This window comes from Lynx canadensis, chromosome A2 (genome assembly GCF_007474595.2).
Source record: "Lynx canadensis isolate LIC74 chromosome A2, mLynCan4.pri.v2, whole genome shotgun sequence".
Taxonomy (NCBI): domain Eukaryota; kingdom Metazoa; phylum Chordata; class Mammalia; order Carnivora; family Felidae; genus Lynx; species Lynx canadensis.
In genome coordinates this window covers 16,415,228-16,440,763 of record NC_044304.2, presented here as the reverse complement: position 1 = coordinate 16,440,763, position 25,536 = coordinate 16,415,228, and the positions used below count along the sequence as shown (strand labels likewise).

Below are 25,536 nucleotides of genomic sequence, written 5' to 3'. Positions count from 1 at the left end.
TTGTATACGGCAAGCTACCTTTCTTCCAGAGAGCTCAGAGTACTACTTGAGTATACCTCTGGGTGGGGTTGTGTTACAAGCAGTGTTGGGAAATGGTCTTCAGTTTGTCATTGGTGGCTTCCTTCCTTTTGTTATCAACACTTCTCTTATCTCTTAAGTTTTTAGTTCTTCACACTACCCTGAGTCTGCAATTTCAGTCTAGTATAGGGTCTCGTTTTGATGTAGCTTATCCTCATCGCTGCTTTCCAGAATATGAATTTGGAACATTTGAGGTAGTGTTTCTCTAGCTGAGGCTCTAGGATCTTGAAGAGTCCATACAGTGTTTTTCATAAAAAATTCTTATGGGGTGTAGATTTTGTGAGGGTATTTAAAAGTTTTTCATATTTGATTATCTTAAGTTGAAAAAATAATTTTTAGTTTTGAAATAATGTCAAACTTACAGAATGGCCAAAAACAATACAGAGATTTCCTATATACCCTTCACCCCATTGTGAACATTTTATCATTTATCATTCTTTCTACACACATACATTGCTTTTTTTTTTTCCTGAAATGTTTGATGGTTATAGTCATGATGCCTTTTACCCCCATATCCTTCAGTGTGTACTTGCCAAAAACAAAGGCATTCCCTTAATATAATCACTGTACAATTATCAATTTTGAGAAATTAACATGGATACAATTCTGTTTGCTAACTACAAACGTTAAACATTATTTTGACCAGTTTTAAATTTTGAAATTTATTTTTCCTGAAAACTGCCACTTTCCAGTGGTAACTTTCAAGTAAAATAAATTATAATATATGAATTTTAATATTAAAAGAGTATTATTTAATATTTTAATATATTAATTTTCTTAGGTCAGTGTTCTTAAGTTGAGATCTAGCCTTAGATATCTGACAATTTTTTGTCTTTTTTTTTTTTTTTAACGTTTATTTATTTTTGGGACAGAGAGAGACAGAGCATGAACGGGGGAGGGACAGAGAGAGAGGGAGACACAGAATTGGAAACAGGCTCCAGGCTCTGAGCCATCAGCCCAGAGCCTGATGCGGGGCTCGAACTCCCGGACCGCGAGATCGTGACCTGGCTGAAGTCGGACGCTTAACCGACTGCGCCACCCAGGCGCCCCAACAATTTTTTTGTCTTCTTAAAAAAGGCCCATGTATCCCTCAAATGTGAGAAACACTGAGCATTTGAGGAGTATCTGATTTTTATTTTTTGTTTTTTATTTTTTCAGAGAGAGAGAGAAAGAACGAGCTAGCACTAGTGGGGGAGAGGGAAAGGGAAAGAGAGGGAAAGAATCTTAAGTAGGTTCCACTCTGAACGTGGATGTGGGGCGGGGCTTGATCCCACAACCTTGGGATCATGACCTGAACCAAAATCAGGTCAGTGCTCAAAGGCTGAGCCACTCAGGCATCCCAGGATTATCTGAGTTTTTAGTAAGAAGTCTTTAAAGATGAGATAGGAGTGGATCTTTAAAGTGTTATTAAAATCCACATAAAGTAATAAGTGCTGCTTCTGATTTGTAGTTCAGGAAATTCAGTGAACTGAAGGCCTGGAATGAGACCTTCTAGGATCACACTTTTAGCTTTACATCTAGGGCAGGAATTCTATCTCATTTGAGGTAAGTTCTTATCCAGATTCTTCGTAAACGTTTCTGATGAGGAGGAAACTTAAGAGCTCTGTACAGTGACACATTCTAGTTGCAGACGTATCACATCTGATTTTTATAAATCAGTAAGAAAGACCAACAACTCAACTGATTGGCCAAAGACCTGAAAAAGCACTTCCCAGCTAAAAGGAAACACCAATGACTTACAAACATGAAAAAGCTATTATGATGGTAGAACTAAAAATGAAGCTATGTCTGTTGTATGTTGATATATAATACCTAAGGCTTTAAATGAACAAAAACAAGGTATAGAAAGGTATGTTTCCTTTTGTGTGTTTTCTCCTTTTATTTTTTTTTAATTTTTTTTTATCTTTTTTTTTTTTTTTAATTTTTTTTTCCCAACGTTTATTTATTTTTGGGACAGAGAGAGACAGAGCATGAACGGGGGAGGGGCAGAGAGAGAGGGAGACACAGAATCAGAAACAGGCTCCAGGCTCTGAGCCATCAGCCCAGAGCCCGACGCGGGGCTCGAACTCACGGACTGCGAGATCGTGACCTGGCTGAAGTCAGACGCTTAACCGACTGCGCCACCCAGGCGCCCCAGTGTGTTTTCTCCTTAAAAAGAGATACATATGCTCACATATGCACACAATTTCTGGAAGGATATACAAAACTTAACAATAGTTGCCACCGGAGAGAGATATCTAATTTTAGTTGTATATCTTTTTGTATTATGAATTTCTCTTGTGGGTGTATGTATTTTTCAAATAAAATGAATTTAAAATGTTCATACTTAAAATGAGCTAAGATCTGTCATTCTGTCCTTCTGTTGGTCACAGGTCCAACTTTTGGAATTGTGCAAAATAGGACTATTTTATCTTTAAGTTTTCTGATATTTTATAAATAAATCACTGTGGTCTTGTAAGTGGTCTTTTCCCCAGTGTAACTAAAAATACTTGTTTAAGGGGCGCCTGGGTGGCTCAGTCGGTTAAGCGTCCGACTCCGGCTCAGGTCATGATCTCACGGTCCGTGAGTTCGAGCCCCGCTCGGGCTCTGTGCTGACAGCTCAGAGCCTGGAGCCTGCTTCCGATTCTGTGTCTCCCTCTGTCTCAAAAATAAATAAATATTAAAAAAAATTTTTTTTTTTAAATAAAAATACTTGTTTAACTGTAACTATTTCTTGTATGACCTGGTATCCAGAATAGACTCCCTTGCTATCCAACTTGTTTATATTTATGAATATTCTTGATATGGTCAAGTCTCTCTCATACCAGGCTTCCCTTTGGAGGCTTCAGTTTTTGTGTCCTAGCCAGAGAGATTGGGTAGTTAGTGGGTTGATTTTAATAATCATGTCATTTCTTTGGATCTTCGAACTGCTGTGATGAAATCTCTTAATTCCTTTTCCACGTGTGCCCAGTGACCTCATTGAGATTTGTCACCATGTTGACCCAGATTAATCAACATTCTTGGAACAGTTCCTCAGCAAGCTGCAAATATTTGTCCTGTACATTTTTGACAGCTTGCTTCAATATTCCTGATTTTTCTTCTGTAGTAGCTTTTCAAAAGAAGAAATAAGGCCGTTCCAGCACAATCTTATGCTAAAGAGTTAAATGCCTGTTTGCGCATGCCTCATTATTTTTCATGTCAGAGATCCTGGGGACTCTGTATACCTTCGTTCCATCAGCCTTCCCTTGACATGATGTTATGTTATTTATCAAAACAAGTTTCCTTGTTATTAAACGTTTGTGACTGATTCTTGCTATTAATTGTGGCCTCACAATTTCACTTCTTCAAAAAGGTCTTGTCCTCTTATTGTGGTGGCAGTCTGCTTCCGTGACCACAGCGAGCTATTGTCATTATTGGAAATGTACCCTAACTCTGTTACTCTGACCAGAATTTCCAGTTCTTTCACCTCACCCTTTTACCTCACTTTCTGGTTTCCAGCACATTTACTCTTTGAAGCTTCAAGCATCTTGCCCTTACCCTGTTCCTTCAGTTTATCAGCTTCTTCCAGATTTCTCTCTTCTCTGTTTATGGATTACTAGGTCAGTCATTTCAGTATTCTTGGGAATGCCCTCAGTTCTCTCATCTTGCTTGCTTTCTACCTCTCTTGTCCCATCCAGCTTCCTGGAGTAACTCACCAGTTGTTTCTTCTGGTTGTTTCTAGATAGTTTAATGCTGCCAGCCAAGTAGAATAAGTGTGCTGATAAGCTCTTATATAAATTAGTAATATAGTCCACTTCCATTTCTGTTTCTTACACTTGAATTTTAAGTATTTTGCCCTGTTTCTTCTCTCAACTTTCAGCTGAGGATGTGAGAGAGAAATGCTTACTTTATTTTGAAACTTAACTGTGTCTTCACTTATCTGTATTTCTTTCTGTCTTTCTTAAAAAAATTTTTTTTTATCTTTATTTATTTTTGAGAGAGAGAGAGAGAGTGTGAGTTGGGGAGGAGCAGAAAGAGAGTGAGATACAGAATCCGAAGCAAGCGCCAGGCTCTGAGCTGTCAGCACAGAGCCTGACACGGGGCCTGAACCAATAAACCATGAGATAATGACCTGAGCTGAAGTCGGAAGCTCAACCGACTGAGCCACCCAGGTGCCCCTCTTTTTTTTTTTTTTTTTAATTCATTTTGGGAGAAACAGAGTGAGTGGGGGAGGGGCAGTGGGGGGGGGAAGGGCAGTGGGGGGGAGGGGAGAGAGAGAGAGAGAGAATGAATGAATGAATGAATGAATCCCAAGCAGGCTCTGTGCTGCTAGCACAGAGCCTGTTATGGGGCTTGAACCCATGAAACCATGAGATCATGACCCAAACCAAAACCAAGAGTGGGACACTTAACCGACTGAGCCACCCAGGTGCCCCTGGGTCCCCTTCTTTCAAGATCATTCCCTTCAATCTGTTGTGATTCCATACTTTTTGTGATCTAAACACCTTGTTTGCTCACCTGCTCTATTTGTGATGAGGGAGAGAAGATACAGAATGGCTTGTATGGTATGATTGCTATACTTAAAAAGAAAGATCTGTGTTTAAGTACCACCCCCCACCCCCCCCCACCCCCGCCCCCACCGACAACCATGTACACAAAAGAAGCATTAGAGGGCTCGGTAGACTAAGGTGTTAACAGCAGTCTCTGGATGTTGGATTGTGGACTCTTCCTTTTGCTTGTTTTGTAATTTGAATTTTCTCTATTGAAATGCTTTTGCCATGAGAAAATTAAAAGGAAATTTATATTTCCCCCCGTATTTTTTGTACATGCTTATATTCTTTTTATTACAAACATCTTATTATGAAGTTCTGGGAAATGTCTTGCCATCTCTGTCAAGCAGTTCTCTGAATATCCACTGAAAAGGGGAGTATAAATAGGAATGACCTTCCAAATGCTCTGACATGTCCAGGTACCTTTTATGTTCTTGAAAAAATTCCACATGATACTAATTTAAATCAAATCTAGTAGGTCATGGATTGTAAGACACAACTATTTTATGAACCACTAAGAAAGGAAAACATTCTGCCAATCAAACTATGATGTTATTGATAGTATGATGCAGAGGTGTTATATGTGGGGAAAATGTACCTCACAGAATTAATGAAATATAGTTGTTCTCAGATTGTATCTGTGAAATGTTTAGTGGTTTTGGAATAGGAAAAAAGTGTTTAACCTTGACCTCGCTTCCAATCTCATCCTTGTATTGCCATCCTTTCCCCCTCTTCATTACTTGGTTTTTGTATGGCTATGTAGACACTGGTGAATGGACTGAATTATGATGGAGTGAAGCCTACATTTGGAGACCAGGTTTTTGTACATTTCTTTTAAGGGACATTTCAAACAGATGATTATACTCCAGTCTTGCCATGTAGCCTGCAGAGTGGTCTGCTTAAAATCCTAATCTGGCTGTCATCATCCAAAGCCCTTTTGTAGCTTCCTTTTCCCCAGGATGCCTTGGCGCACTGGTGTACACCAGACTTTTGGCTTTTGATTCCTCAGTCTCAGGACACAGTGTGGTTACCTTTTTTAGAACATAACTGTGAGCTCGGAGAGCCACATGCTGTGATGTGGAGCAGAGCGTATACCTTGTGTTCAGCAAAGGGACTACTGAATGGACACCACAAAGGATTGAGAACCCCTAATCCATAAAATGAACTGTGTTTCTCCTTATGAGAAACCTGTCTGTGGACTTGGCTACTGTCCCCTATATTGGCTACTTTCTGCCTTACACTTTATACTCCGGTAATGCTGAACTGTTTATAGTTTTCTTGCACATGTTGTTCTGCGTTTTAATCTCTTTGCCTTTGTGGGGAATCTTCCTCTGCCTGGGATCTCCCTACAAATGTATCTTCAGGAACTACTCTTCTTTTAGGAAGGATTTTTTTGCTTTCCTATTCTTCTAAACTGAGTTATTAAACTGCATTTTCTCCCTTTGCTGTTACACTGCGCGTATTTCTTTGTATTTATTCCATTATGTTGGAATTACTTTGTAACAAAATTGTATTTTGTTTTACAGGACATTAAGCTTTTTAAGGGCAGGGACTGTGTTCACCTTTTATTTCACAGTGCTGGTATTATCTTCAATAAATATTTGCTGTACTAAATGTAATTGAAACTTTGAAGGAATGAACAGCTCATGTCAAAAACCTATAGGTTGTCGGTATCCTAGGTTTTAATAATAAAAAACTTTTATTTCAATTGTTTTTAGTATTTATGATTTCTTTTTATTCTTTTGCATGCTCTCTTGGCTGGATGGCAATAGAGAAGAAGAAAATGAGGTAAGTATAATTTAACTAGTTATTCAATGATTATTGGATTATAAACTCAAAATTTAGCTATGTTTTTTGTTTTGTTTGGTTTTTAAGATTTTATATTTAAGTACTATCTACCCCCAGCTTGAGGCTCGAACTCAGCAATCCCAAGACCAAGTGTTGTTGCATGCTCCGCTGACTGACTGAGAGCCAGGTGCCTCCACCGACCTGGCTAGAGCCAGGTGCCTCTAGCTATCATTTTCAGTGTGAAATGAAGAAATAGTTTTTGCTGAATTTTTGAATCTGTAGTAACTCCATTCCAAGGAGGAATGTTGTATATCTCAAGGAAATGGTTTTTAAAATGGAGCTTCAAAAGCTTTAGGCAAGGTAGAGGAAGCTGGGAGCTCTGGAGACAGCATTTACCTGTTTTTATGTATTGAGCTACCATGTAAGATTTCATTTGACAAGTGCATTCTGTTTCTTAAAAAATATTTGAAGACAACTGCTTTATGATAATGCATGAGAGAACATTTTTTTTCTCACTTGATTAGTGTATAATGTTGAAAACTGATGGCAGATTTTACCATATTGAAGGAGAAAACTATTCTCTTAACCAGAGTTGATTAAAGAACATCCATTAAAAAAATATTGCGGATGACCAGTGTACCATCTTTAATTTAGACTTGAGTTTGTTTCTTATAGATTTTTCTGATGTTCTCTCTACCACCTAGGTTTTGCCTTTAACTTCTAAAGCCTACCATTTCCTTTGGTGGTTTGGCAAATGATGGAAGGAAAAATTTTCTTAGGTATATACTTTGTAGTTGTTGCTCCTAGAGTAGGGTTGGACTATAAATCAGCATGGCCTGAGTGTGCGAGGCCCGGGCAGAGACAGTGGTAATGTGCCAGGGCAGAGTAATTTATAGTAAAGCAGAACTGGGCCTCATTTGCTTACCTCATCTATAAAACGAGATAGGAGACTGCTCTAGACCAGTGGTTTTTCAGATCTGTAAAGTCCATCAGAATTGTCTCATGTGCTTGTTTTCCAAAAACAAACCCAAACAAAACATACTTTGTTGCCTTAGATCTAGTTGTGTTGCAGATCTGTATTTTATGAAGCACCTAAGTGATTCTGTGTGATGCCAGAACACCACTATAATGGCTTCTGATGTTTCTTCTCAGAACACAGGAACAAACTATTTTTCACACTGAGATGTTAATTATTGCTCTCTATCTACATGTCATTTTGTGTTCTATATTGAAGTACATGTTGGATTTTTTTTTTTTTTATTCTCATTAAAAAGTCTGCCTGGAAAAAAAAGTTATAAAAACAGATACATTCTGTTTTTATATTTATATATACATATTTATTTATATATATATAAATATATATATTTTATTTATATATATATAAATATATATATATTTTATTTATATATATATATATATTTTTTAACAATTATTTATTTTTGAGACAGAGAGAGACAGAGCATGAACGGGGGAGGGTCAGAGAGAGAGGGAGACAGAATCTGAAACAGGCTCCAGGCTCTGAGCTGTCAGCACAGAGCCCGACGCGGGGCTCGAACTCATGGACTGCGAGATCATGATCTGAGCTGAAGTCGGCCCCTTAACCGACTGAGCCACCCAGGTGCCCCAAAACAGATAAATTCTTTATGTAAGAGACAAAAATAGGAAAGTATGGGTAATTGTTGAAACTTGGGGTGGGTACTTAAGGGTTTATTATACTATTCTCTATACTTTTGTGTATGTTTCAAATTTTCTATAATGAAGTTTTATCTAGCTTAGTGAAATTCATACTGTCCTTAAAGAGGATTTTTCATTTTCCTGACATTTTAAACTGTAATGCTAGCCATTTGAAAGTAACTTTATTGTTGTAGTAACTGCTTGTTTTGTTCACTTATAGGCAAAGATTGAAAATGTGCAGAAAACAGGTTTCTTCAAAGGACCAATGTTCAAAGGTGTTGCTTCTAGTCGATTTTTACCTAAAGGCACCAAGACAAAAGTTAATTTGGAGGAACAGGGACGACAAAAGGTGTCTTTCAGCTTCAGCCTTACAAAGAAAACTTTGCAGAATAGGTTTCTGACTGCACTTGGCAATGAAAAGCAAAATGATACTCCAAACTCCCCAGCTGGACCTCTTCAAGTAGACTTGACTCCTAAAATTAAAATGGACGTTGGAGATACCTTATCTACTACAGAAGAATCTTCCCCACCAAAATCAAGGGTAGAATTGGGCAAAATTCATTTTAAGAAACACCTGCTTCATGTGACGTCCAGGCCACTGCTGACTACAGCCACAGCAGTGGTGTCTCCACCTCCTCCAGTAGTACCATTACCAGCAGTCATAGCAGAATCAACAACTGTAGATTCACCACCCTCTTCTCCACCTCCACCACCTCCACCTCCCCAGGCCACGACACCCTCACCAGCACCAGTAACAGAGCCAGTGGCCTTGCCACACACACCAATCCCAGTTCTGATGACAGCACCGGTAGATGTAGCAGTTAGAACACTGAAGGAACCACCAGTTACGACTGTACCAGAATCTTCAGACGTGGACACTAAGCAGGACGCTGTATCTAATAGTTCAGAAGAACACATAACTCAGAATTTGAATGAGCAAGCAGATACTCCCTCACAAAAAGAAGATTCCCATATTGGGAAGGAAGAAGAAATTCCAGATAGTTCTAAGAGTAATCTGGGCTCTAAAAAAACAGGTTCTAAGAAGAAATCCTCACAATCCGAAGGCACCTTTCTTGCTTCAGAATCTGATGAAGATTCTGTACGGACTTCCTCAAGTCAAAGATCACACGATTTAAAATTTTCAGCAAGCATTGAAAAGGAAAGAGATTCAAAAAAGAGCTTAGCACCTTTAAAAAGTGAGGATTTAGGGAAATCTTCACGATCTAAAACAGAGAGAGATGATAAATATTTTAGCTACTCAAAACTTGAAAGAGATACTCGGTATATATCTTCTCGATGTAGATCAGAGAGGGAGCGAAGGCGGAGCAGATCTCGTTCAAGATCTGACAGAGGCTCTAGAACTAGTTTATCCTATTCCCGGTCGGAACGATCCCATTATTATGACTCTGATCGTCGCTACCATCGGAGTTCCCCTTACCGAGAGAGGGCTCGCTATTCTCGGCCATATACAGATAACAGAGCTCGGGAGAGTTCTGACTCAGAAGAGGAGTATAAGAAGACCTACTCAAGGCGCACCTCATCCCATTCCTTCTCTTACAGAGACCTAAGGACATCATCATCCTATTCTAAATCTGATCGGGACTGCAAAACTGAGTCCTCTTACTTAGAGATGGAGAAAAGAGGAAAGTATTCTTCAAAAGTAGAAAGAGAATCCAAAAGGACTTCAGAAAATGAAGCAATGAAAAGATGTTGTTCTCCCCCTAATGAACTGGGATTCCGACGGGGCTCATCCTATTCCAAGCATGATAACAGTGCTTCCCGTTACAAATCTGCCCTTTCAAAGTCTGTATCCAAGTCCGATAAATTTAAGAATTCTTTCTGTTGTACAGAATTAAATGAGGAAATCAGATCATCTCATTCTTTTAATTTACAGGCTCCTTGTTCAAAAGGTAGTGAATTAAGAATGATTAGTAAAATTCCTGAAAGAGAAAAGACTGGGTCTCCATCACCATCAAATCGATTAAATGATTCACCTACTTTTAAAAAGCTAGATGAATCCCTTATTTTTAAATCTGAATTTATAGGACATGATAGCCATGATAGTATTAAGGAATTAGACTCTTTATCTAAAGTGAAGAATGATCAGTTAAGAAGTTATTGTCCCATAGAATTAAATATAAATGGATCTCCTGGGGCAGAATCTGATTTGGCAACATTTTGCACTTCTAAAACTGACACTGTTTTGATGTCTTCTGATGATAGTGTGACTGGATCAGAGGTATCCCCTTTGGTCAAAGCATGCATGCTTTCATCAAATGGATTTCAGAATATTAATAGATGTAAAGAGAAAGACTCAGACAATACATGCATGCTGCGTAGTAAGTCAGGAAGCCCATTTAGAGAAACAGAACCTACAGTGTCGCCACACCAAGATAAACTCATGTCTTTGCCAGTTACGACTATAGATTATTCCAAAACTGTAATTAAAGAACCAGTCGATATGGCAGTTTCTTGTTGTAAAACCAAAGATTCAGATCTATACTGTACTTCAAATGACAACAACCCTTCTTTGCGTCATTCTGAAGCTGAAAAGATTGAGCCTTCGGTTATGAAGATTTCTTCAAATAGCTTTATGAATGTGCATTTGAAATCAAAAACAGTTATATGCGATAATAGAAATCCGACAGATCAGCACTCAAAATTTGCACGTGAAGAATATAAGCAGAGCGTTGGTAGCACCAGTTCAGCTTCTGTTAATCATTTTGATGACATATATCAACCGATAGAGAGTTCAGGCGTTGCTTCATCTCTTCAGAGTCTGCCACCAGGAGTAAAAGTGGACAGTTTAACTCTCTTACAATGTGGAGAGAACGCATCTCCAGTTTTGGATGCTGTGCTGAAGAGTAAAAGCACAGAGTTTGTAAAGCATGCAGAGAAAGAAACCATCATAGAAGTAGGTAGCGGCCTTCCTGATTCAGGAAGGGGATTTGCCTCTTGGGAAAACAGGCATAATAATGGGCTCTCTGGGAAATGTGTGCAAGAGGCTCAAGAAGAAGGGAATTCCATAGTGCTTGAGAGAAGAGGAAGGTCAGAAATCTCTTTAGATGAAGAAGGAGGGAGAAGACATGCTCATACTTCTGATGACTCAGAAGTTGTATTTTCTTCTTGTGACTTGAATTTAACCATGGAGGACAGTGATGGCATAACATATACCTTAAAATGTGACAGTAGTGGTCACGCCTCAGAGATCGTATCCACTGTCCATGAAGATTATTCTGGTTCTTCTGAAAGCTCAAGTGATGAAAGTGACTCTGAAGATACAGATTCTGATGATAGCAGTTTTCCAAGAAACCGTCTTCAGTCTGTTGTGGTAGTCCCAAAGAATTCTACTTTGCCCACGGAAGAAACCAGTCCGTGTTCTTCTCGGAGTAGTCAAAGTTACAGACACTATTCTGACCACTGGGAAGATGAGAGATTGGAGTCGAGGAGACATTCATATGAGGAAAAATTTGACAGTGTAGCAAGTAAACCCTGTTCTCAGACTGAGAAGTTCTTCCATCATAAAGGAACAGAGAAGAATCCGGAAATTTCTTTTACACACCCTAGCAGAAAACAGATAGATAACCACCTGTCTGAAATTGTTCATCCTCAGAGTGACGGGGTTGATAGTACAAGTCATACAGATGTGAAATCTGACTTTCTAGGTCATCCAAATTCTGAGGAAACAGCAAAAGCCAAAATAGCCTCTAGGCAGCAAGAAGAGCTGCCAGTTTATTCTTCTGACGATTTTGAAGACATCCCGAATAAGTCTCGGCAACAAACCATTTTCCCTAACAGGCCAGATAGTAGACTGGGAAAAACAGAGTTGAGTTTTTCTTCCTCTTGTGAGATCTCCCGAGTGGATGGCTTCCGCTCATCAGAAGAGCTCAGGAACCTAGGGTGGGAATTCTCTCAACAAGAAAAGCCTACTACCACATATCAGCAACCTGACAGCAGCTATGGAGCCTGTGGTGGACACAAGTATCAGCAAAGTGCAGAACATTATGGTGGGACACGTAATTACTGGCAAGGTAACGGCTACTGGGATCCAAGATCAGCAGGTAGACCTCCTGGAACAGGGGTTGCGTATGATCGAATTCAAGGGCAGGTACCAGATTCCTTAACAGATGACCGTGAAGAGGAGGACAGTTGGGATCAATGTGCAGGGTCTCACTTTTCAAGCCAGTCCAGTAAATTTTTTCTATCCCTTCAGAAGGACAAGGGGTCCGTGCAGGCACCTGAAATAAGCAGCAATTCCATTAAGGACTCTTTAGCTGTGAATGAAAAGAAAGATCTTTCAAAAAACTTAGAAAAAAATGATATGAAAGATAGAGGACCTCCTAAAAAAAGGAGACCGGAATTGGAGAGTGATTCTGAAAGCGATGGTGAACTTCAGGACAGAAAGAAAGTTCGAGTGGCAGTAGAGCAGGGAGAAACGGCAGTGCCCCCAGGCTCAGCACTGGTTGGGCCTTCCTGTGTCATGGAGGATTTCAGGGACCCACAGCGATGGAAAGAATGTGCCAAGCAAGGGAAGATGCCCTGTTACTTTGATCTGATTGAAGAAAATGTTTATTTAACAGAAAGGTAAGGTTAATTAATGCTTGTCCAACAAATTTTAATGTCTTTTTGTTGAAAAAGTTAGCTTTCAACAGTTCAGAACATATTGAGGTCAATTGTATGAAATATAGTTGCATAATAGGATATAAGTTAAAAAGTCTAAAAAGCCTATTCACCTATTTAAATTTGATGGCAGAATCCTTCCCTCAGTATCCCTTCCTCCACCCCCCACAGGAAGGGAATGTCTAAAAAAAAAATTATTTTTTTTTTGGTCTCATTATCTTTTTGGTTCTGAAAGTATGATTTAGGCCAGCCCTATTTTTAAGTTCCTTTTACATGTGAAACTGATGAAACACAAAATAAAGTCCCAGCAAAACAGCCTGCTCTTAAGAAAAAAGTAGTTGTGCTGGATTTTTTTCCTTTTGAAAAATGTTCATAATGAAGTATCTTTGAAGGATGCTTTATAAAGCGGGATGCTTTATAAAGCGGGAACCACATTAGAACATCATTTTCTGTTCATTATTTTTTAGTCTGTTGCTAATTGATTACATTTGGCAATAGCATAACCAGTATTTTAGAAATAGGTGGTATAGTGGTTTCCTACAGACCCCTAACCTGAAACAAGGGGATAATGAGAATAGGAGTAATGGAAGACAGACTCCTTCAAAGCAGAGCTGCTCAGTCTGCTTTCTTTCACCCTTCCTCGACAGTTTCTTCATTTTTCTAGTATGAATATATGTGAAATATGCCTTTTTGAAAAAAATCTGTCTTACATCCATTTTCCTTTTGGAAATTTCTCCTCTATTTGAAAATCTGCTTAACCATCATCCCTTTAAGCGTTAAAAATTTTTTTGTTTAATGAAATTTTTTCACTGGTTAAGGTAAAATTAGGTCTCATGAGAAGTTTTTCATATTTTAACAAAAACCTTTCTTTTTATGATATAGAAAGCCTCTTCTATCTAGTAAATTAGGTTTAAATTTAAAATACTGAATCTTTCAAGTAGTAGTTTTTAGGAATTGTGTGAGTACATTGATGCAGCTTCCAGGGTGTTTGTAAAAGAATAGAAGTAAAACTAATTAACCCAACCCTCTGGGATTTACTCAGCACTGAGATCCAGATAAATCTACCACCTGCATATATGCATTATAGATCTGGTTTGGTGGAGGGGGCACCTGGGTGGTTCAGCGGTTAAGTGTCCGACTTCAGCTCAGGTCATGATCTCACAGTTTGTGAGTTTGAGCCCCACATTGGGGTCAGTGCTGACAGCTCAGAACCTGGAGCCAGCTTCAGATTCTGTGTCTCCCCGTGTCTCTGCCTTCCCCCGCTTGTGTTCTCTCTCAAAAATAAAAATAAACATTAAAAAAAAAGATCTAGTTGGTGGAAACATTGGAGAGCCTTTTTAGAGTGGGAACATTTTTAAAGAGCCTGTTGTTATATGCTGGGCCTTTCGGAGCCACCAAGAAAACTAATTATTGAAAAATAGTATTGAAGATGGTGAAAAAATTTTTCTTAGGTCTAATGAAAATAGGGTTACCTGAATCTGTGGCCATGAGTCCTTATCTGACCTTATGGAGCAATACAAAATAAAGCTACTGCTGATTCTTCAAAATTACAATTCTTAAAGTACTTGTAAGCAGATATTTTGTTTGTCTTCAGTCCTGATTTCTTCAGGCTGAGAATATTCATATACTCATTAATGAATTATATCTTGAAACAGCTGAGTCATTCTTGTTTTACTCATAGGTAGTTGAAACCATCAAGACACTCTTCAGGTACTTTATAAACATTGAACATATGTTGAAGATGAAAGCAGATTAGTTAGGAGATTAAGACAGCCACATAGAACAGCGGTGCTCTTCAGTGTCTGATAGTTGGAGAGTAAGTCAGACTGCCCTAATCTTAAGGAGATCTTCTTCATTTCTGATTTTTTTTTAACAAAAGAAAGTTCAACACAAAGGCCAGGAAATAATCACATTTTCACTTTTTCTTTGCAAACTCTGGCATAGGTATTTATGAACCTAACCCATTTTGAACAGTTTCCCCTTTTACTCCCAAATCAGTTAGTCTGTTGGAAAAGTTTAGTCCTCTGATTATTCTGTAATACCTGATTATTCTGTAATACAGTTCTATAAATTATGCTTCATTCTTTTCTTATTCAGTTTTTCTTTTAAACAAGGTTTTTAGAAATACAGTGTTACTGAAAGATTCTCTCTGAAAGATTGAGTTAAACTCTTCATTAAAAATTACCTATTTTTAAATTTATTTTTTTTAGCAACTCCTTTTCTTCCTCTGCCTTTCTTTCTTTGCTGTGTCTCAACCATTATTTGTCCATCCAGGAGGACTAATTCTTATATGTTTTGTTTGTTTACTTTGAGAGAGTGAGAGAGTAGGGGAGGGGAGAGAGAGGGAGAGAGAGAGAATCCCAAGCAGGCTCTGTGTTGATCGGGGCTCAATCTCATGACTGTGAGATCATAACCTGAGTCAAAATCAAGAGTTGGACGCTTAAGGGGCGCCTGGGTGGCTCAGTCGGTTAAGTGTCCGACTTTGGCTCAGGTCATGATCTCGCGGTCCGTGGGTTCGAGCCCCACGTCTGGCTCTGTGCTGACAGCTCAGAGCCTGGAGCCTGTTTCAGATTCTGTGTCTCCCTCTTTCTCTGACCCTCCCCTGTTCATGCTCTCTCTCTCTCTGTCTCAAAAATAAGTAAAATGTTAAAAAAAAATTAAAAAAAGAGTTGGATGCTTAACTGACTGAGCCACCCGGGTACCCCCAGGAGGACTCATTCTTAAACTTCACTTTCATCAGCTGTGTTACTTTCTGATCCTCATGAGTTTTCCTGTGTTTTATTTTTCCTGAGCCCAGTAGGACAGTTGACCCTTGAAATTGCTCAGAATTTGAGGTTTAATTGACTTGGACTGAGAAATGAGGGCTCAGTCCAAAATGATAGACTTGAACTCTTATCTTCCCACTTGCCAGGGCTCAGGTTGCCTCTTGTTTGTGTAACATAATTCTTAGTGTTTTCAGTTTCACAATTGCTAGTGATTAGATGTTTTCTTCCTTTTGAATGTTTAACTTAACCAGAATCATTAAATATGAAACTAATGAGATTTAGCACATATTTGATTGTGTACATTGTATCATTACCAGGAGATTTCTTAAACCAATTCTTACAAAATTTTATCTAATAGAAAGAAGAATAAATCACATCGGGATATTAAGCGAATGCAGTGTGAGTGTGCACCTCTTTCTAAAGATGAAAGAGCGCAAGGTGAAATAGCATGTGGGGAAGATTGTCTTAATCGACTCCTCATGATTGAATGGTAAGTAAATTGAAATGCTCTGATATTGCTCATTCTGTTAAATGTCCCAAAATATTAATTAGTAATGAATAAAATTTAACCTTTCTTCTTTTACCTAGTATTATTTATAAGCAATAAAATCTCCAATGTATAATAGCATTTATAAGGAGACAAATTTCCCTTGCATTATTCATTATAGTATACATTTTAAGTACTCTGTAAAGTAGCCCTTAACCTTTTGTTTCTTATGTTTGTCCTAAGAGGCAAATGTTGGTCTTTTTGAGCTTTTACTATCAAATAAGATAAAACCCTAGCATTTCAAAAGGATATAAAGTAAAATGTCTTCCACTTCCAAACCTCAGTCCGTTTGTAGTCTTTTCAGATAATTTTTATGCCTATACCAAAATATTTCCTCATTTTATGTATAGAAATGAAATCTTTCTATATGTACTTTTTTGAGTTTTATTCCCTCACCTTGGCCCAAACACACATGTTCTCACACACTCTCACACACTCTCATACACTCTTAATTAAATAAATTTTGGAGACCTGTTCAGTGCTACACGTGCAGACTTAGCTAAATCTTTCCCTTGGCTGCTTTATATAGTCTATTTATAGTTAACTCATAATTATTAATTTTCAAAGATAGATATTTGCTTCTGTATTTTTCTTTCTTTTTTTAAAAAAATTTTTTGAATGTTTATTTTTGAGAGAGAGAGAGAGAGTGAACAGGAGAGGGGCAGAGAGAGAGGGAGACACAGAATCCGGAGCAGGTTCCAGGCTCTGAGCTGTCAGCACAGAGCCTGATGCGGGGCTTGAACTCGTGAACTATGAGATCATGACCTGAGCCAAAGTTGGACACTTAACTGACTGAGCCACCTAGGTGCCCCTGCTTTTGCATTTTTCTTATAAACAGTAAACATCTTTACATTGAAAATTGTGTGATTAAAATTTTTTACCAATTTTATGAAAAATTTGTTTCCTTAATATTTTTTTTAATGTTTATTTGTTTTGAGAGAGAGAGAGCGAGCGAGCATGCGAGTCTGGGGAGGGGCAGAGAGAGGGAAAGAGAGAATCCCAAACAGGCTCTGAGCTATCAGTGTGTAGAGCCTGACACAGGGCTCAATCCCATGAACCGTGAGATCATGATCTGAGTCCAACCCAGGAGTTGGGCGCTTAACCAACTGAGCCATCCAGGTGCCCCAGTATCCTTATTTTTTAACATGGAAAGAATATTAAGGTGATTTATAGTGTAGATACCTTGTTTTCAGTGTTGTTGAATGGTTTTCTTTCTTTTTTCTTTCTTTTTTTTTTTTGGATGTGTTTTTTTTTTTTTTTAATAGAAACCACATCACTTCATTTGTTACAGCAGTAATGAGGCAATAATTCAAGAGGGTCCCAGAAAGCTTTTTCATCCACAAAATAACAGAAAGAAAAAGCACCTTCACCACTCAGCTCTTGGTTAGCTTTTTCTTTTGATCTCTGTTCCCCTACCCACAATAGTATGTTGCTTCCAGAATGGGATTCTGCCTTCGAATGTTGTATGAGTCGGGAGGCTGGCTAGTCTACCAGCTTCCCTTAAGACTGAATGGAAGTTCCTAACTTAGCTGAGAAACCTGGACAAGTCTTCTTTGATTTCAGCCTCATCCCAAGGCCCATGAATGTTTTCTTTAAAAAGTTGCAGGCGAATGAGGTAGAAAAGGCAGAGACAAGAGATGGAAACCAGCAGAAGGGCAAAGAGGATGGCTCCCACAGCACTAATGGACAGCAGGCCTCCCAAGGCTGAAAATGCAAAAAGCAGTGTGACACCCATGTAGCTACGGGGAGTACATGCCTTCAGTTTCTTCTGCAACATGGGCCACAGGGCAAAAATCTGGATGGCAAAAGTCAGCATGATGAAGGCATGCAGAGAACGGGGCAGGCATGAGGCAAGGCAGACAGAAGCAAAGGTGGCCATGTTCAAGGACAGTGTGCTGGATACAATGGCAGCATTGGCACCATAGTCAAAGAAAATGAGGCAGCCTAAAAGCATGAAGACTGACATGGCATAGATGGTGTCAGTGCTGACAGACTCAGGGTCTTCAGCACTGGGGAAGAACCGTAGGTGAAAGTAATGAAAATCAGGTGAAAGTAATGAAAATCAGGGCACTCTTCAAGTCAGCCCACCGGGTCCGCCCCCTCTTCTTCCGTCCTTCACCTCTGTCAATGAGATCAAACAAAACATAGCCAATCAGTGAAGAAGCCAGGCCAGTCCCAGAGAGCCATTGGGGGGCCAGAAGGCCCTCATCCGTATACCACCAGATGACCACAAACACACAGACACTGCACACTGCTGTATCACCACGTTCGACTCGAAGACCACAGCCCGGTACTGGTATTTCCGGGCGTAGATGTTTTTCCAGAGCTCTTCCAGGAAACGCCGGTCCACGTGGTTACCGGGAAATGGCTATCGCTCGTACAAGACCTGCCACTTGGCCTGCTTAGTGTCAGCTACAGGCTGGGTCCCCATTACCCTCTCCCTCAAACTCAGGCCAGCTCAGTCTCCCTTGCAGAAGTCCACGTGGTTCTTGTTCCTTACAAAGTTCTGAAATAAGACCTCTCTGGAAATCCCATGCTGGGTGGTGGCTGATACTGCACCGACCTTCCCTTGCTTTCAAAGGCAGCAACCCAGGCTAGGCCTGCAACAGATGAGTTTGTTCTCTGAGGCAGAACAGTACGGCCAAGTTCCTGCCCGCAGTTCCTCAGGCTGCGCGGCCGGGAAGGGCGGCCGCCCGCCTCCTTCCCCATCCGGGGCGCCAGGGGTTGCTGAACTGTTTTCTTTCAAGGCCCAGATTTTGGTTTTGCTCATGTTCAAGTATTATGAGAACAAAACCTATACCTCAGAAAATTAAAGAGAAAGCATTTTTGGCAATTCCTTTATCTAAATTGAGAGTAGAGATGACATTACGCATGTAAGAAGAGGAGACGTGAGACTTAGCCCTATTCTCCTAAGTTGACAGTGTAGCTCTGGTCTCTGCGTTCTTCTGACTTTCCTGCCAGCCTTGCTAAAGAGATAGGAAGTATAGGATATCTTTCTTCTCATGTTTCTCACACTTAAACTTCTAGTAGTTGTCAGGATTAGGTTCAAATTTAGCCTGGTATGCAGAGCTCTTCATCTTATATCAACAACCTACCTTTCCATCTTCCAGCAATCCACCTTTCTTGTCAGTGATCCTCAGCTGTTTTATTCTCCTTTCCTCAGGTGGGCCTTGTTTCCTGTTTCTGCACATGGGCAGGCTCTGTGGTATCTCATTTTTTGTTTGTTTGTTTGTTAATCCACATCCTATTTGTCATTAGAGATTCTGCTTTGAAGAATTGATTTTCTCTGTTTCTCATTTCAGTTCTTCTCGGTGTCCGAATGGGGATTATTGTTCCAATAGACGGTTTCAGAGAAAACAGCATGCAGATGTGGAAGTCATACTCACAGAAAAGAAAGGCTGGGGCTTGAGAGCTGCGAAAGACCTTCCTTCGTAAGTTATGTTGTAATCATCTTTCATTTCCTTTTTGTGTTGTTGAAGTTGGTTAGCTACTTTGTAGGAAGGAAAATAACGTGTCTATTATATTGAAGTTTAATAATGTTTATTGTGTAGAATGACCACCTGGTAACTAGTTAAAAAAATTTTTTTTTTCCATTTCTTTTAGGAAATTAAAAAAAGAAAACAAAAAAAACTCCTCTGTCTCTGTATATGAAGAGCATTTTGTCATTTGTGACATTTGGACCAGATAGGTCCTTCTTTGTATGACAGTTACTTTTCCTTTAATTCCAAGCAGTTACCAGTGTTTGCTGTAGACCCCCAGAATCACTATGAAACTGTAAGGGTTTGGGACAGAATTGATTAGTTAGTTTATATAAAACTGAGTTGGAGAGGGGGTGCCTGGGTGGCTCAGTCGATTGTCTGACTCTTGATTTTGGCTCAGGTCATGATCCCAGCGTCGTGGGATTGAGCCCTGTATTGGGCTCTGTACTGAGTGTGAGCCTGGTTGGGAGTCTCTCTCTCCTTCTCTTCCTCTCCCCTCCTTGCGCTCTCTTTTTCTCTCTCTCTAAAATTAAAAAATAATAATAATTAAATAGATAAACCTTGGAGTAAGAGGGGAAGAGAGTATCTGAGATGATTGAGGTAGGGATTAAAAACAATTAATAAACATTTATTGAATGAGTAAATGTTGCTTTCTACCTAATTCCTGTAACTTTTTTGTACATAATGCAATAAAAGGTTCACTTTATTTTCTACCATATTTAGTGTTTCCTTTAAACAGTAAGTTTTTTATGGAAAGCATATTTAAGTATCATGAAAGATGAGTACCTTTTTCTTTAAATATATACAGATTACATGTGTTTATGATTGAAAAAGTCTTTTAAATATGTAAAAGGAGTAAAGGAAGAAAATAAAACTGTTTCTTAAAGCTTTCTTAAGCTCCTCACGAAGAACCCTGCTTTGGTAAAATACCCTAGACTGGATATTTTCAGGTTTCCCATATTTTCCTACTCCTTTAATTTCCATATGCTAATGGTAGTGCTGGTTTCATAAATTTTTAGTTCAAAACTGTGTAGATGTTCACGAATAGAGTATTCATTCCCGTTGAACAGGGACATTGTCCGATATACATAGGATGAGGAGGTCTTTGGAACAAATCTGCTAGTTAGTGTTAAATATCATGACATTCTCTCTGTATATTGTACCTGTTTCTTCTCTACTGAAGATACTAAATAACTGAGGAAAGACTGGTCAGGGGTGGAAGGTAACTTGAAAGAAGCCAAGGAGAGAGATTAATCATAATTACTGATAAATGCTAGAAAAAACTCACAGAGAATGCAGTCAGAGAAAAGATGGGTTTATAAATTTTTTTAAGTTTATTTAAGAGCGAGAACGAGCAGAGAGAAGGAGAGAGAACAGAATCCCAAGCAGGCTCTGCACTGCCAGTGTGGAACCTGATGTTGGGCTTGAACTCACAAACCTGTGAGATCGTGACTTGGGCTGAAATCAAGAATTGGATGCTTAACCAACTGAGCCATCCACGTGCCTCAGGAGAAAAGATCTGCTTGACCTTTGACATCATTAGAGGTCTTTGAATAAAGGCAGTAGAAGGGCTGCTGTATTTAAATTATCTTCTTTTTTCTTAGAACATAAAGCCTCTAATATTTCAGTGCCTCCTGATTTCTTCAGAGCTGTTTCTCAGCTGTGAATCACTGTTTTCATGGCATTGTAAACCAGATTTGAGTGTTTGTTTTAATGTCTAGTTAGAGCAAGGATACACATTTTGATAGTATGTATAAACATAAAAGCATCTTGGAATCAACATTTTTTTTTTTTAATTTTTTTTTTTTTCAACGTTTATTTACTTTTGGGACAGAGAGAGACAGAGCATGAACGGGGGAGGGGCAGAGAGAGAGGGAGACACAGAATCGGAAACAGGCTCCAGGCTCTGAGCCATCAGCCCAGAGCCTGACGCGGGGCTCGAACTCACGGACTGCGAGATCGTGACCTGGCTGAAGTCGGACGCTTAACCGACTGCGCCACCCAGGCGCCCCGGAATCAACATTTTTAAAAAAGTATTAGGAAGGAGAAAACCTCAGTTAGATGTTAGGTACTTTACATATATTTTAATTATATCTTGTATAAGACCGTATTTATTCTTTTCAATATTTCCTTAAATCTATTTTTTTGCATAGATGTATGTGTTTTCCATACAGCTCCTAGGCAGGAAGTGCTATTGTTTCCCTTTTGTTTTGCCAGGAACACCTTTGTCCTGGAATATTGTGGAGAGGTACTTGATCATAAAGAGTTTAAAGCCCGGGTAAAGGAGTATGCACGAAACAAAAACATCCACTACTATTTCATGGCCCTGAAGAATGATGAGGTGAGCGGCACAAATGTATTTGCTTTGAAACAGATCTGGAAATTGTTGAGTTTGGAAGGGTCATTGATACAGACTGATCTTGAAAATAAATTAAGTGACAAAAAAGAGGGACAGAATAGTATATATAGCTTTTCTTTACAAAAAGGAGAGAGGGAGATGTTTTTGTTTACAAAAAGGGAGAGGGAGATGTTTACATATACATGTAAATGTAAACCTATGAGCTTCATATTACAACTCTTAAAAATTACTGATACTCCTAGAAGAGTTTTTTTAATGTGGGTTATATTGGTCAATACTTACATAAAAATTAAAGCTGAAAAATTGAAAAATATTTGTTAAACCACTTTAAAGTAACAAGTCAATTATATGTTGACATAAATAACATGTTTTTATGAAAATAATTTTCAAAATATTTTTGTTTTAGTGAGGAGTACAACTGTTTTACATTTTTACAAATCTCTTTAATGTCTGGTGTGATAAATTTTAGCTAGATTCTTATATCTGTGTCTACATTCAGTCCTGGAAAACCTATTTCTAGATCCTACCCCAGACTTGCTGAATCTAATAACTCTGGTGGTGGGTCCAGCAGGAGTTTTAACATGCTTTCCAGGGAATTCAGATACACATTCAAGTTGGAGAGATCCTGCACTGTGATGTAACATGCACTTTAAAATGGAGTTTTATACACATGAAGTGAGATTGGAATATAAGAGGATGTTAGAAGTAGCTAAAAGTAAATGGAAGAGACATTGATAGATATGGAGATCGTTTTGCCTGTAAGATGTTTATAGTTAGCAGATGTCCCAGAGGAAGTAGTTAGATATTTGTCACTTGGATGTGTCTGTATGTGAAAGAGGAGGCGGGGTTGGGCATGCAGATCTTACATTTGCCTAATGGCTTTCCTTTGCAAAATATATGTATATTTTAGGTCTCATTTTTATCTCTTAAATGATCCTTTTCCCTAGATAATAGATGCCACTCAGAAAGGAAACTGCTCTCGTTTCATGAATCACAGCTGTGAACCAAACTGTGAGACTCAAAAAGTAAGTTGAGGTAGATTTAGAAGTTTGGATCTTTGTTCAAGATTGATGTTGTATTAATTTTAGAATCCATATCAAGGCTTCCCATGGATTTTATTTTTAAATCATTTTAATTGTTTTTTCCTATTGTTAAAAATCTTACTTTGAATTAAGTTCAGATTTATAAAATAATAGTGCAGAAACAGTACAGAGTTCCATATATCATCCTTCACCTAGCTTCCTCAAAGGTTCACATTGTAAATAGCAATTATACAGTTATCCAATCCAGGAAATACTGTTAACTATTAACTAATCTAAAGTCTTTATTCATATTTTGCCATCTGTCATTTTTCTGGACTAGGATCCAATCCAGGAACTCCCATTGCATTTAATTGTCACCTCTCTTTGCCCATAAGTTTTAACTATTATTTCAAAGGTGCCAAAATACAAAACTAAAATTGAATTCTGATGAAGTCCAGTGTGTACTATTCAGATTTTTATCAGCTCTTAATCCAGGTGCCAAATTTGGCTGCTTTAATAATGTAAGGGGGGGCTGAATGGCCACAGATAAGAGAGATCATATATCATGTACATGGAGTGACACTGCTTCTCCTCAACAAGGCCAGACTCCGGGTCATGCTCCTCTCTTTGTCCCTGTGCCTGGCACATAGTTGATGCTTGATAAATTCATTTATTGAATTTGGTAAAACATTTTGAGAATTTTAGTACTCTCTCTAATTTGTGTTTTGATCTTAGATTTAAAAAAAAAATACACACACACACACAAACGTTAGAACATTGGTTCTTTCTTAGGCTAAGAAAGCTATGGACCCACACCCTAGAAAAGTAGTATCAATGGTTCCCTCTCATAATAGTGCTTTCGGGGCGCCTGGGTGACTCAGTCGGTTAAGCGGCCGACTTCGGCTCAGGTCATGATCTCGCAGTCTGTGAGTTCGAGCCCCGCGTCGGGCTCTGTGCTGACAGCTCAGAGCCTGGAGCCTGTTTCAGATTCTGTGTCTCCCTCTCTCTCTGACCCTCCCCCGTTCATGCTCTTGTCTCTCTCTGTCTCAAAAAATAAGTAAACGTTAAAAAATAAATAATTAATTAATTAATTAATAAAATAGTGCTTTCAACTCCTGGATATTTTTTTTGTCCTTTTGACCTGTATACTAATAGATCTTAGATACGGCTCTTCTGGGAGCCAAGCCATATAACGAATAGGAGAACACACTCCATGATCACTTTATGTAAGTTCTGTTCTAGTTTTGTCTGCATCTGGTGGCCATGTGTCTAGCTGTGAGATTTCCACTTGTACTGTGTCCCTTCATCTCTTTAAGTCTGGGGATTTTCATCAGTAATGTGCTCAAAAGATCTGAACAGGAGCTCTGCAGTCGAGTTACGTCTTACATGTTCTGGAACCACAAGTTCTAACCCCTGTGTATTTACTCCCATTTTAATTCTTGAGTTTTATGCAGTTGTTGTCATGCTTTCTTTCCCTTTCCCTATACTCAGTCATAGGACCATTGCTTTATGAAATTAAACATTTGGCATCATTCTTTCCCTGGTTCCATGCCTCACCTTATCTTGGAATATAGTTACTTTTAACATAATAATATGAATTTGCCAGTAACAGTCAATGACACCAAGCATTCTCTATCTGCTTATTTTTAGTACAAGTGAATATTTACTGTGTGGAAATGTGTATTAAGACAGGTATAAGTAGCAGTTACTTTTATGAGAGACAAATTATAGGTGATACTCAACCTGGTAGTTTATTAAATAAGATTAACACTTAAATACGGTAGTTTACTTCAAGAAAAAAGTTTCCTATTTGCTATTTGGTAAAGTCTTCTTAATTGTCAAAAGAGGCTCATGCATTATTAAGGCAAATGATCTTTAAAGAAAAACACACAGATTAATCGGTTACAAATTTCTTTTTTTTTAAAAACAACTTCTCAGTGGACTGTGAACGGACAACTGAGGGTCGGGTTTTTTACCACCAAATTAGTTCCTTCAGGCTCGGAGTTAACATTTGACTATCAGTTCCAAAGATATGGGTGAGTATTGTTTTTATTCTGTTTCGCTGGTTATTCTGGGGAAATGGACTGCTCAGATACAGAGACATAAAACTTTGATATGAATTACTAAGAAGTTATATGGGGATGCCTGGGTGGCTCAGTTGGTTAAGCATCTGACTTCGGCTCAGGTCATGATCTCGCAGTTTGTGAGTTTGAGCCCACACCGGGCTCTGTGCTGACAGCTCAGAGCCTAGAGTCTGCTTCGGATTCTGTGTCTCCCTCTCTCTCTCTGCCCCTCCCCCACTCACGCTCTGTCTCAAAAATGAATAAAGGTTAAAAAAAAAAAAAAGTCATATGTACCACCAGTTCTTTACTTTTTCAGTTTTCTGTGTTTTTTCCTACTGTGACATTTCCAGCCATTAAAGGATTTGTACAGGAACTACATAATTTTCTTCTGAATTTCATGCTGTCTTATTTATATATTTATGTTTCTTTTTTTTTTTAATTTTTTTTTTCAACGTTTATTTATTTTTGGGACAGAGAGAGACAGAGCATGAACGGGGGAGGGGCAGAGAGAGAGGGAGACACAGAATCGGAAACAGGCTCCAGGCTCTGAGCCATCAGCCCAGAGCCCGACGCGGGGCTCGAACTCACGGACCGCGAGATCGTGACCTGGCTGAAGTCGGACGCTTAACCGAC

The 25,536-nt window shown here is 38.9% G+C and overlaps 1 protein-coding gene and 1 pseudogene across 5 annotated transcripts in view; one reads left to right on the top strand and one right to left on the bottom strand.

The window, feature by feature from the left end:
* SETD2 (SET domain containing 2, histone lysine methyltransferase) overlaps positions 1-25,536 on the top strand; it is a 126,738-nt gene that overhangs the window by 22,606 nt on the left and 78,596 nt on the right. For all 5 annotated transcript variants that reach the window (XR_003966808.1, XR_003966806.1, XR_003966805.1 and 2 more), the window contains exons 2-8: positions 6,359-6,374; positions 8,269-12,632; positions 15,792-15,923; positions 19,283-19,411; positions 21,677-21,800; positions 22,766-22,843; positions 24,779-24,876. Coding sequence is in view for 1 of the 5 variants with exons in the window: in XM_030306302.1 (XP_030162162.1) it covers positions 6,359-6,374; positions 8,269-12,632; positions 15,792-15,923; positions 19,283-19,411; positions 21,677-21,800; positions 22,766-22,843; positions 24,779-24,876 (4,941 nt within the window). In the remaining 4 variants the exon portion in view is untranslated. The remainder of the gene's footprint in view (positions 1-6,358; positions 6,375-8,268; positions 12,633-15,791; positions 15,924-19,282; positions 19,412-21,676; positions 21,801-22,765; positions 22,844-24,778; positions 24,877-25,536) is intronic.
* Positions 17,506-18,578, bottom strand: LOC115507885 (annotated as a pseudogene).